At 44.4% G+C, this 16,144-nt stretch overlaps 1 protein-coding gene across 1 annotated transcript; it reads left to right on the top strand.

Annotated features, from left to right (window-relative positions):
- The first annotated feature begins 2,132 nt into the window (after window positions 1–2,132).
- LOC306641527 (ferritin light chain-like) lies at window positions 2,133–3,011 on the top strand. Its single transcript, XM_079106645.1, has one exon. The coding sequence runs from the start codon at window positions 2,339–2,341 to the stop codon at window positions 2,864–2,866; it is 528 nt and encodes a 175-aa protein (XP_078962771.1). The 5' UTR covers window positions 2,133–2,338; the 3' UTR covers window positions 2,867–3,011.
- Window positions 3,012–16,144: the final 13,133 nt, after the last annotated feature.

Below are 16,144 nucleotides of genomic sequence, written 5' to 3'. Positions count from 1 at the left end.
CTCACAGCTGGGGGTGTGGCTCAGTGGTAGAGACTTGCACGTCATGCATGAGGCCCTGACTTGACCCCCAGCACTACAACATAAAATAAAACAAAATGTCTGTAGTTTGCTGTACAAGGCATCTTAAAAGTCCTACTAAAAATAAAAAAAAAAAAAAATTTAAAAAGGAAAGAAAAGTGCCCTAAGCGTACAACTGTGAGGAATGAGTACAATTATAGAGAAAACACAGTGACAGACTCCAGGGAGAAGGACAAGGTCTTTCTTTTACTTTGATATTTAGTATTCAGGAGGCTGAAAGCACTCAGTCTGTAGTAATGGATAACAGCCCTGAAAACTGTGAAATGATTTTAGCATTAAGCCTTATAATAACAAAAATCTCAAAAGAAAAATAGATTTCATTGGAAATACAAAATTGCTATAGGGTAACATCATTATCATGCCTTCCTGTTCCAGCCTCCCGCTAATCTCTATTCTACTTCTCTCTCTCTGGATTTGACTATTCTCGACTGTTCATAAGTGGAACCACATATCTTTCCTCCTGTGATTGCTTAATTTCACTTAGCATAAATTCCTCAGATTTCTTCCATACTGCGGCACGAGTCTGAATTCCCTTTGTCTTTAAGGTCGAATAATATTCTGTTTTTATGTACATACAGAAAAAAAAAGTCCTACTGTTCTGAATATGGGACCTAAATTTGGGCAAGGTAAAATTTGAGATGTAAGATAATATAAAGTATGCACATACATAAGTATTAAAAGGTAAGAAAAAAGAAATAGTTATAAATAATATTTTGAACACAGCAATAAACAGCAATAATTAATGAAAAAAATTAACTTTTTCTAAAACAGTAATTTTTATTAAAATATGAAAATATGCCAAAACAGAATGCAGTAACAAATCATATTAAAATGTCTTTTAAAATCTAATAGAATACACTCCTGTACCAAATGACCTTTTTTTCTAAATGTGGTATTATCATTTAAGTATGTATGTAAATGTAAAAAAATTCTAGAACATATTTTTCCATTTTCATTCTTTAATTCTGTTGACTCCATTATTTTTCTTGCTAAAACTATAATTTGGGGTTGGGGGAGGTTAAGCATTTTGACTACAGATTTAATTAATGAACTTGGTGACTAGGTTACATGATAAGAGGAAATTGTGATTGCTAAACATCTTCAGAGTTTTGGCCAGGAGTGGAGGTGACTCTCAGAGACTTGGGAGGCTGAAGTAGGAGGATCACAAGTTCAAGTCTAGTCTCAGCATCTTAAGCAGACCCTCTGTCAAAATAAAAAAATGTGGGGCTGGGGTTGTGGCTCAGTGGTGGAGCACTTGCCTCACTAGATTCGATCCTTAGCACCACATAAAAATAAATAAATAAAATAAAGGTATGAAAAAATGTTTTAAAAGGGCTGGGGTGTAGCTCAGTGGTACAATGCCCCCTGGATTCAATCCCCGTTGCTTCAAAACAAACAAACAAATATCCCAACTAATATGGAACCGAATAAAAAGAAATATTTATATATTTCTAACTGAGATGACTCTTTGGAAAAATTAAACTGATTTAATAATTTTGTTTTTAAAACAAGTCTATGCCTTCTTGATTTTAGCACCTTCTGAGGTAAGCACCATGTTCACCATGTTTATACAACTCTTTATTTTCTCATGAAAAGCCCAATTATTTTGAATTACCTAAATTTCACATACATTTTTGCTGGTCAGATAAACTTAACACTAATTTATTTGAAATTTTAAAATTGCAAAATAAAGTATGGCTAAATTAATGATCATAATCAATATATTATAAAAGGAGATAATTTTTTAGTAATGCTAAAGATCACATGGACTTAATGTGTCAACTAAAATTGTAATTTCTAAGACACACACTATGGGGCATGCTCATACCCAGCTACTTGGGAGACTGAGGCAGGAGGATTGCCAGCCTCTGATACTCAGACCCCATCTCTAAATGAAAAAATTTTAAAAAGGGCTGAGAATGTAGCTCAGTGATAGAGTCCCTCTAGGTTCAATCCCCATTGCTTAAAAAAAAAAAAAGTAATTTTCAGATTCTCAGTTAACTTTAAGAATTTAAAATAATATTTGTTTGGGTAAATAATAATGTTTGGGAACCATCGTGCTTGGAGGTCCTGCGGATCTGTCTCTTGCTTCAACAGTGTTTGGACGGAACAGACCCGGGGACTCCCTCTTCTTCTACTTCCAATCGCCTTCCAATCTGATCTCCATTTACAATCTCCGGGACCACCTTCTCGCCCACCTCCTGCTTCCGGGACCAGCTAACTCCGTTTTTTGTGGTTAGCTCCTTATTGACGACCAACCATGGCCTCCCAGATTTGTCAGAATTATTCTACCGAGGTGGAGGCTGCCGTCAACCGCCTTGTCAATTTACATCTGCAGGCCTCCTACACCTACCTCTCTCTGGGCTACTATTTTGACCGTGACGATGTGGCTCTGGAGGGCGTGGGCCACTTCTTCTGCGAGTTGGCCAAGGAAAAGCGCGAGGCCTCCCAGCGTCTCCTGAAGATGCAAAACCAACGCGGCGGCCGTGCCCTCTTCCAGGATGTGCAGAAACCTTCTCAAGATGAGTGGGGCAACACCCAGGGTGCCATGGAAGCTGCCTTGGCCCTGGAGAAGAACCTGAACCAAGCCATTTTGGATCTTCATGCCTTGGGCTCTACCCGCACAGACCCACATCTCTGTGACTTTCTGGAGAACCACTTCCTTGATGAGGAGGTGAAGCTGATCAAGAAGATAGGAGACCACTTGACTAATCTCCACCGTCTGGCAGGCCCCCAGGCTGGCCTGGGTGAGTATCTCTTGGAAAGACTCACCCTCAAGCATGACTAGAAGACCTGGAGCAGTGTGGCCTTAGATGGGGCTCCTTTGCATATCCTGGCATCAGAGCTTTGACCTGAGCCTCTCTCTCTCTCTAACCCCTAGGCAGCTTTGTAACCACCATGGAGCCCCTCCTAAACCTTGGACCAAATGAAAATAAAGCTTTTTCCAGAAAAAAAAAAAAATAATAATAATAATAACAATAATAATAATGTTTGGATACTTAAGCAACATAACTTTAAAATACCTCTGTTATTAGTTCATAAAATATAGCAGAGGGACCAGTAATAGGCTAAATAGCTTATACGGAAACCTTTGAATCCTTTGAAAAATGTTTGTGTCTATACTTAATTTTTTAAGAAAGGTGGGGGCAGTATGCAAGATATTGATGTTTTTTGTTTATGAAGGGAGAATGGATTAAATTTATCTCAAACTAAATATGTTCTTGGTAAGCCAAAACCTAAAATAAAATAATAAAAGACAAATTTGAAGTTATACCATAAGTTCAAATGGTCTAAAGAGAAGTAATCTTTATTTTCTTGGGTTTAAAATAGCTGCAAATAGTGAGTTTGAAAGGAGCAATGGTCTGCTTCCTGGTGCCATGTCCTGAGCCCCTTTCCTCTGCCACACCTTTCCCCTTGATGTTCTGTCTCACATCGGGCCCCAAGGAATGGAGTCAACCATCTGTAGACTGAGACCTCTGAAACTGTGAGTCGCCAAATAAACTTTTCCTCCTCTGAAAAAAGTAAAATAAAATAAAAGAAAGAAAGAAATGAGCAATGACATATGTCAAATTATTTTAATAAAGTTGGCTTGACATTAATAAATTTGTTCATTAGTATTATAGTCTTTATAATCATTAGTATTAAATTCTTCATATCATTTGCACAAATGATATACACCAAGAGTCAAAATTGAGTTCTGGTTGTTTATTGAACTAATTTAACCTCTTCTCAATTAACATAAGACCCTTTTTATCATCCACATACACGATTCCCTTCAGAAGTGGATAAATTATATCAATTGGTTTGATCCAAGTTATTTCCTGTTTGGAGAAGAGGTAGTTTTCTTCTTATACCTTTGGAGGAATTCTGATGAAGCAACGGAGTCTAAGGTAGAAATGGGCACCACCTGCATCTGTTCAGAAGGTTGACCCAGGCCTGGGCTCTAGCTCAGTGGTACAGCACTTGCCTTGCATGTTCAAGGACCTGGGTTTGATCCCCAGCACTGTGCACCCCCTGCCAAAAGAAAATCTTAATACTTGATTAGTTAAGGCATATATAATTAAAACCCCATTAGGTCTTTTGAAGAGAAGTATCTTGAAAATCTGAGCAATTTGGAGATTTTTCTTTTTAATTTAGCAAGAAAATCTCTTAACATCCTTAAAGCTTCCTATAACAATGTCTCCTTTTTAACCTTATATTTAAAAAATTCCAAAGGGAAATTACAGCTTGAATCATTTGATTTTAAGGAAATTAAATAAAAGCTGATTTGTCTCCTTTCATCTTTGGTATAGGAATTTCATCTTTGTAGCTCTCAACAGCTATTGGGACCACAAGGACTTTAAAAATGAGAACTTTGGGGTGAGGAAGGAAGCTCTGAACTGAGAATAAAAGGAAACTTCTAGAGGCACCCACACGAAACACGTAAGGCGGAAATTCTATGCATTGTCACAAAGACACCAAAAAGCTTTCGATCCTGTATTCTCAGATGCCAGGAAATATCAGAATTCTCAGAAAAACACATTCACCCAGGAAGACTACTCAGGGAATCAGATTGCAGAAACCTGGCTGTAGCCCCTGACAGAAATCACTTAATGCCTGGCTGTTGCCTCAAACCCAGATTCCGCTCTTGGCCGCGTGCCATCACCAGAAACACACTTGAAAAGCATCAGACTGAGCTCTGCCACTGTGCAGGAAGCTCCTCAGGGAGCAAGGGGAGGGTGAGCAGGGATTCCCGGGGCCCAGGTACAGACAGGTACACTGTAGCCTCCACGTGTCTGTTGACTCCGTTGGTAGGTGCCCAGGTGGCCCATAGCTAAGAAACAAGCTGTCACAGGAGGACCAGGGACCAGTGCATTCAGAAAGGGGAAGAGAGCACTCACTTACAAAGTGTGAAAGCAAGGGAGTTAGTCGGCTTTCAAATGGAACTAGTTCCAAGTACAAAACACAAGTATTTAAAGGGAAAAATCCAAAATGGACTCCATCATCATGTTTACATTAGTAACGCCTCTTCATGGTGGAAAACAGCAACTTGTTCACATGGTCCTCACATCCACAACATATCCTCAGACTTCAGCATAGCAAAACTTGGGTCAAACTGCTTTCATTAAGGAATCACATTTCTGGGAAGTGTGATTAAAATAAAGAAAGAAGAAATAAAGAAGAAATGAAATAAGAAGTCAAGGCTTCTTATTTTGGGCACCAGAACCAGTCAGGGGTGGCTTTTCAGGTATACGACATCATCAACATGTATTTTGCAGGCACCTTGTGCTGCATCCTGTAATGGAAACATTGGTTTTCTCTCTATCTTGAGGACCAACAAACTTAACTCAGAAAGAACCAAGAATTGCCCAAAGTCATGCAGATTTCATGTGATAGAGCAAGACTGAAGCCAGACTTAGTTCTTTCCACACTGAAAGAGGGGGTTGCTTAAGAAAGGCTACCCTGGTGGGAAAAATAGAGAAGAAGGAGAAAGCCAGAAAGACTATAATGTAGAGAAATTCACGAGACCCAGTCAGACAATGGAACGTAAGAGTTGAAATCAGTACTGTCCCAGATAACCATTAGCGATCTTGCCAAGAAAGGAAGTCAGGAGCTAACTATAGACCAAGGACCATGACTGTAGGAACTCGGTCAGTCTGTGGACTCTGCTCTTCTTGTCGATTATTTCCCATTCTTCCTACTGTTTCTTCTCGATGCCTAGTGTTTAAACTCCAAAACTGAAAAGGACAGCCAGGAAGTGGGCAGCCAGTCTCTGTCCAGTTCTGCCTCTAGTTTTGGAGGAGAAAGAAATGCCACAATATGGTGTTGGTGTGGGTAGTTTTAAGAAAATTTAAAAATAAGGGAGGAGGTGGGCAAATTCCTGGTGCTATAGAAGAAGAAGAAAAAACATTCTCAGAGTTGCCTGGGACCAAGGGCTGCCGCACCGATTCCTTCAGGAAAGAGTTACTGAGACCCCATTAGGTGCCAGAGGCTGGGCTAAGCTGGGTCTGGTGAGAAGAGGGTGGGAAGACCCGTTTTAGTTCAAATGGTCAGGGGGCCTCTCCAAGGAGATATATCCTTACGCTGAAGTCTGAGGGACGAGGGGGTCTTAGGTAAGCCAAGAAGGGGGAATGGTGTGGGTAGAGAATACCATGCACAAGGTCCCAGGGTAGGCCAAGCAATGTGGCTGGAGTCAGGCAGAGAGAGGGAAGAGGTGGGTGGGGAGAGCGGCAGGGATTTTTAAAAAAACATTTTTCGTTGTACATGGACATGATACTTTTATTTTATTTATTTTTATGCGGTGCTGAGGATCGAAACCAGTGCCTCACCCATACTAGACAAACGCTCCACCACTGAGCTACAACCCCAGCCCCACGGAGGGGTCTTATTCTATATGTGATTGGACACCCCTGAACATTAAAGCATGGGTCCAGGATAGGATGCACGTTTTGGGAAGTCACTCTTGCAGTTTTGTGGAGAACAGACATGGAGGGAGACAGGTGAAAGAGACCACACAGTATGAAATAGCTACTTTGTATTTTTATTTGTTTGAGATGGGGTCTTGCTATGTTGCCTCCATTGGCCTCAAATTCATGGGCTCAAAGGAACCTCTTGCCTCAACCTCCTGAGTAACTGGAATTACAGGCACGAGCCACCATGCCCAGCTAGGAGTAGCCCTTCATGAGGTCCAGACAGAAGACAAGGTGGCCAGCACCAGGCCAATGGGATGGAAGTGAAGAGCAGGGGGAAGATTCTAGACATTCACCAGAGGGAAAGTCATCCAACTTACTGATGAGCTGGATATAAAGGGGTGAGGGAAGAGGAGGTATAAGGAACCACCTTGGGGTCCTACCTCTAGCAAGGGGGACAGGTTTGGAAAACTTCCCAGAGCCAAGCACTTGCAGTAGGGGTAGGTTTTATTGTCCAGGGTCTGTTTCGGGCATATTCAAAGTCAGCTGCTTGGGCTTCAGCTGAGTAGATAGCAGGCAGGCCTGGACATCAATGCCTCTGGAGCTCAAAGGGAAGTTGGAGGCAGGAGGTAGATAAATGTAGGACTCGTTAGCATAAAGGTACTATTTAAAGCGGTGGAAACCATGAGCTCATTGAGGAAGGAGGGGCCCAAGTCTGAGGCATTCTGACGTTTGGAGATAAGGTGGAGGAGACTGAGGTGATGTGACTGTGTTTCATTCGACACCGTGTTTACAGACTCCACAGGCTCCATCCCCGTGCTGAGCATCTGGGCACGCTGGGGAGTGGGGCAGTGTCTTGCCCTCAAGGGTTCACCATCCATGCAGGGAGGCAGTGGTATGAGTCCATAACAATACCACATGGTAAAGTATTTTATAGAGATGGACTCGGGAGAAGGATCTCCAAGAAATGTCTGTGGTCCCTGATCCTGGAAACTGGGGATATGAGCCCATATGGGAGGGGCATGGGTGGAAAGATGGAAAGCAATGGTGCAGAGCTGGGAACAATTCCAGATGTGGCACCCTCCCTCAAGACCCCCTGGAGGCCCCTGGAACCAACGTTCACCTTCCCTTCCCCTCCCCCAGCAAGTATCCGCCTCCAGTGTCCCCACAGCCTGGTCTTCTTCCCCCGGAACTCCCACTGTCTGGCCATCCTGCTCATCCTTCTTTCCCTCCCCATCCCCAGACACCAGGCCCACCCCTTCCCAGTCAGGCTAGCCTCCTTAGGAGAACTGTTTACTAAAACTAGGATTAATGTGACAGAAAAATGACCACAGCCTGGGGCTTTGCCCTCCATCAAGGCGGGATGTTTTCTCAAAAACCGTTGCTTCATTTCCTGCTGTTGAGAAATCAGGCATGTTCCTGCTTAGATTTCACACCACTTGAAGTAAAGAGAGAAATCTGCTCCCACTGAGCTTCTCAGAGAGAAACACGGTTAACCCCCTCATACCCGCAGGAGAGGCCTCCACTAGCCAGACGGCTGCACCTGCTGCCCGAGTCATGGCACCCCGTTGGCTCACTCTTTCCTGAGGTCCAGTGTGGTCCATAAAGCTGCCTGAGCCTCTGCATCCTTGCCTTGGCTTTGTCCCTCCTTGGCCAGTCTGGATGTGCCCTGGAGGTCCTGGCTCTGCGTCTCCTGTCTATGGAGACTACAGGGAGGCCTGACCCTCATTCAAGGCCCTGGCTCTGTGCTGACACCCTAATGCTTGACGCCTACCGTCACCAACCAGACAGCCTTTCTCCTTCCTTTGGAATGTTTGGCTTGTTTCTTTTTTGTTACTTATGGCTCATTTCACCTAGAATTAGAATATCTTGCTGGCATACCTCTTCCCCCCCGCTTCTAGATTCTATCAACTGCAGAAGATCAAGCCTGGAATCTGGGATAAAATCTCACTTATCTCCCTCCACAGCCTCAGCAGCCAAGAACTTGGACATGCTCGTGGCAGGAATGAATTTTGATTTGAGCTGATATGAGAAATGCAACCGAGGACTCGATTTATTGGTTCTCTGTGAAAATACCCCTCCGACAGCTAAGAGCAGAGTCTATAAAGGGTGAGAGAGCAGTTTGTTCATTCATTCACTCAATGAACATGTTTTAGGTGTCCATTGTGTTCCAGAAATGGTGTTAGAAGCTGGAGATAAAGTAATAAACAAGGCATGAAGTTCTGCGTGCTGGAGATTCTTTTCCAGTACAGGGAAAGATCATCAGGGACGAGGAACACACAGCAGAGCCGTGAAGGCCATGATGGAAATGTCAGAGTGATGTGGGGGAGTCCTGGGAGGTGGCTGAAAGGGTGCTCTGGAGAAGAGACCCCAAGGATGCGCTGCTGGGCCAGGGGGAGATCTGGGCGGGAGCAGTTCAGAAGGTAACAGCTCCCACAAAGCTGGAGGTTGGGGAGAAGAGACAGGCCGGGTTGAACAGGTCCCTCCAACAGAAGGGAGAAAAGAGTGGCCGCGGCGTGGAGAACCAGGGGCGTGAGCAAGAGTGGCAGACGGTTGGGTTGGCAGCTAGTGGTGGGGAAGCCAAGCAGAGGCGGCCCATGCGAAGGGCAGAGGCTCTGACCTGAGTGAGGACTTGAATCCTGATTCTCATTGTCAGTGGTGTGTGAACTTGAGTGACCTTTCTGGGTCTTACTCGCCTCATCTGTAAAATACCTACTCTTTGTGAAGATTGAATGATATAATAATGTAAGTAAGCACCTATCCAGGCTGACAAAATGATTGGCACCCTGTAAAACCAGCATCGCCTGGGCAGGGATGACCAGGAACACGGAACCCAGAGAGCGACGAGCTAGCGGTTGGCCTAAAGGAACCTTCTGTTCTCTCCTCTCCTTCCTCCCTCCTTTCCACCACCCTGCTCTTCGCCTTTTTCTTGTCTCTCTTTCTCCCACCAAGATTTGTCACTTTCTCTTTCCTTCATATTCTTTCAGGTCAGGTCATCTGGACTGCCCCAGATTTAGAAGATAGATTTTAAAATACTGTATTGCTCCTGTTGGTTTCGTATGGTTTGTGTCTTGCTTTTAAAATCAGGTGTCTTTCGTGCCTTCATACACCTCTCCTAATTAAAAAGGAAGAACAGCAGCATCTACACCAAAATAAGTAATTTTATACAATGATCTGATCTTGGATGATCTGGTTTTTCCACTGAAGTCACTGTCCCTTAATAGAAAATGGTTCCCACAACTGGATTAAAGGATTAGAAAGAGATTGTCTCGAGGCATTTGGGGCCTGCTGTGCTGGGAGAAGAACTCTCCACCAGCCAGCCAAGGAGGGGAGGTCTGGATGCTGTCCATAGGCCAATGAGTCACTCCAGGGATGCTGTGGACACAGCTCCACTGCTGTCTGGCTTTGGTTCTGTGGTTGCCATTGCAGAGGTAGCACGAGATGGACTGGAGGGAAGGGAGGGCTTGCTGAGGAGGCTCAGCTGATGGAGACAGAGGACTAGCATAACCTGTAAGGACAGGCATTGAGTGCAAGGTCAGACGTGTATCCATCCCCATGCCCCACGCACACACTGCCACAGGCCCTTTGCCTAAGCAAGAGAGGACAAGGTTCCTGTGTGCGTGCACGTGTGGGGTGGGTGGGGGCAGCACCACATGGAGGAGGGAGCTGTAGAGCAAATAGATCCCCCGCATTCAGCTCAAGATTCATGCTGAAAGGGGCCTTTGGTCTGGGAGAGCAGGATGAGGGGCGACATTTGGGACTGAATAGAGGATCAGCCCTCCCTTGCTTTCTTTGTTTCCTGATCAGGAACACACAATGGTTGACAGTGGCTGGCTGTGGCCAGTAGGCTACGTAGGCCAACCTGCCCATTGTACAGTGGGACCCTGAGGACTCCAGATGAGAAGTGTCTTGCCCAGGATCACGCAGGGAGGCAGGGAGGGCTAAAGGCTGAGTGGACTTTCCTCCATACTGAGTCACCTTGGAGTCTGGTAGGCTGGTATTCTTATTCTGACTTTGGGGTCCCAGGTGTCCAGCATAAAGTCCTTCTCTGGCTCACATTAGGGAGTCAAATCCCCTCCTGCTCAACATCTGCCTTTCAGTGAGGTAGGTGGAGCAGAGGAGGCCTGGGTGGTGCACCAGAAGGCAGTGCAGGCTTTCGCCACGATGCAGACAAGCCGCACGTGGTACACCAGAAAGCCAGCTTCAAACATGAAGTGGGTGGAGAGTTCCACCCTAGGGATGCCCAAATAAGGTGATATGAATGACCGCTACAGTGTGTGGATCCCAAGTGAGATGCCAGGAAGGAACTCAGATGAAAACAAGACCACTAGCTTGTGGGTCTGGACTTGTAGGGATGGGCTAGCTGCTTGGCGGCCCGGCTGCTCTGCTCCAGAGGAAGGTCGAGGACAAGTAATGATAGGCAGGAGAGATGGGAACTGGGTCCTCATGCCCTTTTCTTCTAGATACTTCTTCTCATGCAGCTGCTTTACTGTCCCTCACTGGAGTGTGGTCTCCAAGGGATGGAGGGACTTGGTAGGGTGGGGGATTAGAAGACTGGGAGGGTAGCTTCTGCTAAGCCTGGGCTTCTGGCTGCCCAGCCTTGTCAGTTTATTATTGGCCTGGGTGACAGCTGGGAATGGCAAGGACACCCTGGAGAAGGGAGTGGAGTGAGATTGGGGCCATCCTAAGCTCCTAAGATCTCCCAAAATGCCATCTGGTGGGGCCAAGGAGGGCAGGGAATGACAGAAATGTTTCTGTGTGCTCCCTCCCTTTCCGCCCTGATAAACCTGGCAAGGCCTGAAAGGAAGGACCAGTGGGCCTCTGAAGGAACCTCTCTCTCCTTCAGACGTGTGTGGAAAACATTTGTTGCCCAAATGCCTAGACATGGGGAATGGGCTTTACTTACAGCAGAGAAAGCTAAGCCAGCCTAAAGAGGGATTTTTTTTAGCCGTAAGTCCACCCTGGACCAGGTGGTGGCTTGCCCTGAAAAGGCATGACAGGGAAGAAGCAGTAGCTGGGGACCCTCGAGCCACATTCCACTCCAAGTAAACTATGCTTCATGATCCTTTCTGAGGTGACTCTGTCTAAAATGCTTTGCCACCTGCTATATGACATTGCTCCTTCAGCCATGGTCCCTTCTGGTTCACCCAAACTGAGTGACACTAAGTTCTAGAGCCAAGAGATACATGTGTCTTTCCCATTTGAGAAGAATCTTACAATGTAAGGAAAGTGACGGTCTGAGGCTGTGGCCTCGTGGTGTGGGGGTAGAGCTCAGGACAGGAAAGAAAGAGGAAGGAGTGTAGGGAGCTGGTTTATTGAGCCTGGATCCCCTGGAGATCTCTGAGGAAATGTGTGGATCCCTCCAGTGGGAGGAGGTGAGGATGAACCATGTTCCCAGAAGGCTTTGCCAGGGGACCTTAACAATTGGGTTCCATTGCAGCCACCTGCGGGGAAGCTGCAGGTTTGTGTTGTCTGACTCAATCTTCTTCAGTGACTCTTGGGAGTAGGGGACAGATAGAAGAGATAACCAGCAACCTCCTCAGTTTTATCTCAAGGAGGGCTCCTACTCAAGGAACACAGAGGTACTGAGTTTGGAGTAAAATGAGAGGAACAAGAGGATCTTTTGCCTAGAAAGGGACAAAGAGATTCAACTCCCAACCTACTCAGGGAAAAACAGAAAATGCAATGGTCCTGTAGCCACCAAAGACGTTGAATCAGTGACAAGTCAGCCTCATAAAAAGCATCCAGCCAAGATGGCTTTACTGATGACCCTTGCTACCAAATGTTCAAGGAACAGATAAGTCCTTTTGACACAACTCTCAGAAAATGGAATGAGCCAAACTCCCCAGCTCATTTTATGAGGCTAGCAGAACCTTGATACCCCAGATCAGTTTATCATCAGCCTGGGCAACAGCTGGGGTGCCAGCAGGTTATCTAGCCCAACCGAGAGTGTGGCAAGGACATTCTAGAGTGTAAGAAAGAAAACATAAGCTGCTTCTTGCTCATTAATAAACAAATGCAAAAGTGGGAAAGAAACTATTAACCTAATCTGGCAATGTACAAAAATGGCAATATGTCATGATCAAGTTGGATGAATTCTAGGAGTGTAAGATGCATTTAATTAGGGAACTGGATTAATATAATTTACCTTATTAATAAAATAAAGGCAAAAATCTGTGAGTAAAACCACTTGATGAAATTCACGTCCATTCTTATGAAAACTCTAAGCAAACTAGGAATAGAAGAAAACTTCTTTAATTTCATAAAACCCACAATAAATAGCATAGTTAATGCTGAAATGTTGAAAGCATTATCTTTCAGGTCAAGAACAAGACAAAGATGCATGTATCACTGCTTATATTTGCCACTGTACTAGAGTTCTTAGTGGAGTTGGCAAGGAAAATAAACGAAAGCTTGAAGGTTTGGAATGCAAGAAGAAACAAAACTTATTTGTGCAGGTGATATGGTTGTCTACACAGAATACTTGTCAGGATTTGCAGAATAATTATCAACATTTATAATAGAGTTGGAAAAATAGCTGGATTCAACATCAATAGACAAAAGTCAGTGACATTACAATACAACAGCAACAGTAAGTTAGAAATTTTAGCTTTTACAAGGGTTAAAAAAATTTGCAGTAGTAATCAAAAATAAAAATAGACTTAGACGTTAGTCTAATAAAAGATGCATGAGATATTTAAGAATAAATTAAACAATTTTATTAAAATCTGTTTAAGAAGACAAGTAAATAAAGAAATATGTCATGATTTTACATAGGGTGACACAATATTGTAAAGATGTTGATTCTCCCCCAAAGTGACCCATAGATTTAACAATAGATTCAATGCAATTCTAATCAAAACCTGACCAGAAGTTTTGTTTTCTTTTATTCCCTTCTTCTTTGCACGTGTGTGTGTGTGGGGCGGGGGAAGAGTGTAACGTGTGTACATGCATGTGCATGAACCCAGGGCCTCGTGCATGCTAGGCAAGTGCTCTACCACTGAGCTATATCCCCAGCCCTGGATAGAATTTTTAGTAAAAATTGACAATATGATTCTAATATAAATATGGAAAAGTAAGAGCTAAGATTAGCCAAGACATCCCTGAAACTAAGAAGATAGTGAAAGGACTTGCCCTACTAGACATTAAGATTTACTGTAAAATTTTAGTAATTAAGACAGTGAGTTACTGGACTAGTGAAAGAAAAGTAGACCAATGGAATAGAAAGATACTCATGCATATATAGAAACTTGATTTCGGTGGTGGCATTGCAGGTTAGTATGAAAAGAATAGATTGTTCACTAAATAGTGCTGGGATAACTGTTTATCCATTTGCAAAAAAGTAAATAAAATTGGATCCTAACCTCCAGCATTACTCAAATGCCAGTTTTAGAAGGATTAAAGAGGTAAAGGGAAAAACAAACCATAAATCATTTAGAACACAATATAGGAAAATGTCGTTTGACCTAAGACTAGAGAAAGATTTCTTTTTTGTTTTATTTTGTTTTTGTCTTTGGTACTGGGGATTGAACCTAGGGGCATTTTACCACTGAGCTACAACCCCAGCCCTTTTTTATTTTTGATTTTGTGACAGAGTCTTGCTAGATTGCTCAAGGCCTTGCTAAGTTGCTGAGGCTGACTTTGAACTTGCTATCCTCCTGCCTCAGCCTCCCAAGTCACTGGGATTACAGGGGTGTGCCACTACAGGAGCTGAGAAAGATTTCTTAAGACACAGAAGGTACAAATCATAAAGGGTAAGATTGGTAAATTTGATTGCATTAGAAGATATTAAAAGAGAACACAGAGTCAAGCTCAAATTAGAAGATACAACCATACTGTGACCATCAAAGGATTTGTGCTGGGAATTTGTAAAGAATTCTACAAGCCAGTAAGAAGGAGAAAAGCAACCATTATAAAAATGGCAAGAGATACGATGAAATAGTCACAAAAAGACAAACACACATAGCATATAGGCATAGGAAAAGATGCTGAAGCCAATGAGAATTAGGAAATGTAAGTTTAAACCATAATCAGATATGGTTTTACCCCTTAGTTTGGATAAGATATGGGTTGTGTTTGTGTGTGTGTGTGTGTGCGCGCGTGCGCGTGCACACACGCATGCCTGTGCAGAGCTGGGAATTGAACACAGGGATGCTTTACCACTGAGCTAAATCCCCAACCCTTTTTATTTTGGGACAGGGTCTTGCTAAGTGACCCAGGCTGTTTTCGAACTTGATATCCTCCTGCCTCAGCCTCTGGAACTGCTGGGGTTACAGGCACGTGCCGTCATGCCTGACTGGGTGAGGTATGATATAGTGATGGGGAGAAAACTTACCCAACCACTTAAGGAAAACTCATCTCCTGTACCTGGTAAAGCTGAACATGCCCACACCCCACTTCCCATTAATTCCACTCCTGGGCAAATTCTTCCCAGAAGACTCCTGCACCAGGAGACTCGCTCAGGAGAGTTCAGAGCAGCATTTCCCGCATTAGCCCCAAACTGGAAACAACACAAATGTTTGCCGACAGTGAAACGTGCCCAGGGTGGCCTGCTTGGGTGATGGAACACTGTCCCCAGTGAGAATGAGTTACAGCTCCTCGCAGCACAGAACCGGGCCACAGAAGATACCACAGTGTAACCCCATTTATGTAGCTGTCAAAACAGGCCAAACTAAACCATGGCGTGTGTGGAAATGCACACAAAATTGGAAAAACTAAACAAAGAGAACAACGGAACGAAAACCAAAATCCAGCTGGAGGGACCGGGAAGGGATCAGGGAGGGGCACATCAGTGGCTCCCAAGGTGCTGGTAGTGTTCTGTGTCCTACCTGGGTAAGGGGCTAATGGCATCCGTGCCTATTATATATTTTGAACACACTTTTTTATGTGGTATATTTATAATCGGAGTTAAATAAAAAACAATAAGGAGTTATAGCTCTAATAGGGTGTGATCCATTTGGAAGTTGGGAGGGACACCCTGGCAGCTTGCATGTGGCCAGTCGAGCTGGGTCCCTCATCTGACAGGTCATGGGGGTCAGGGGCAGATTTGGCTGGGGTTCCAGCAGGCACATCAGATTCAGGGAGAGGACCTCAGAGACCTCTTCTTTATAGGAGTGAGCGTGTCATCACTCTGAGAGAATAGCTAGCCAGTCATGGGGCATGCCACCAAAGTGTAAATAACCCCACATTCCTTTTAAATGGTATTTCTGAGTCAAGCACATCCTAACAATTCCAGCAGCATTTGTGCCTGTCTTCAAAGGTCATGCTAGATCGCATTTGTATGTCCAGTGTTGTGGGTGGTGGGGGAAAGTCTCGGTAAATACTGGTATTTGCTTGAGGCAGAGTCTCAAGCTTCATAAAGGGGATTGTCCTGCAGGAAAGGAAACCCACACCAGCTAGAGGCAGAAGGGCACCCTGTCTGTAGAGAATCTGAAAATAGTCGTGCTCTTTATTACCCTCATGAGCCTGCAGCTCCAGGTGTAAGTGAGGAAGTCCCCTCCCCCTCCCCCGGGGCCACCTCCCGACGCTTGGCTGTGCCAGGACTGGAGTGCCCCGCCAGCAGCTGCAAAGGCGACAAGGCAGGATTCATCTCCGAATCCCACTTTGCTCAGCATAACTCCTGGCTCGTGGCAAAAGCTCGGGAAATGCTTACTGTTTGAAGCATTATTCAATTTCAT

The sequence above is a fragment of the Sciurus vulgaris genome (assembly GCF_902686455.1).
Source record: "Sciurus vulgaris genome assembly, chromosome: 12".
Lineage (NCBI taxonomy): Eukaryota > Metazoa > Chordata > Mammalia > Rodentia > Sciuridae > Sciurus > Sciurus vulgaris.
The sequence above is the reverse complement of the archived record's forward strand: the minus strand, read 5'-3'. Positions and strand labels throughout refer to the sequence as shown.

What these genes read in the sequence shown, in the direction of transcription:
- LOC306641527 (XM_079106645.1), top strand. Translation starts at nt 2,339, where the DNA reads ATGGCCTCCCAGATTTGTCAGAATTATTCTACCGAGGTGGAGGCTGCC.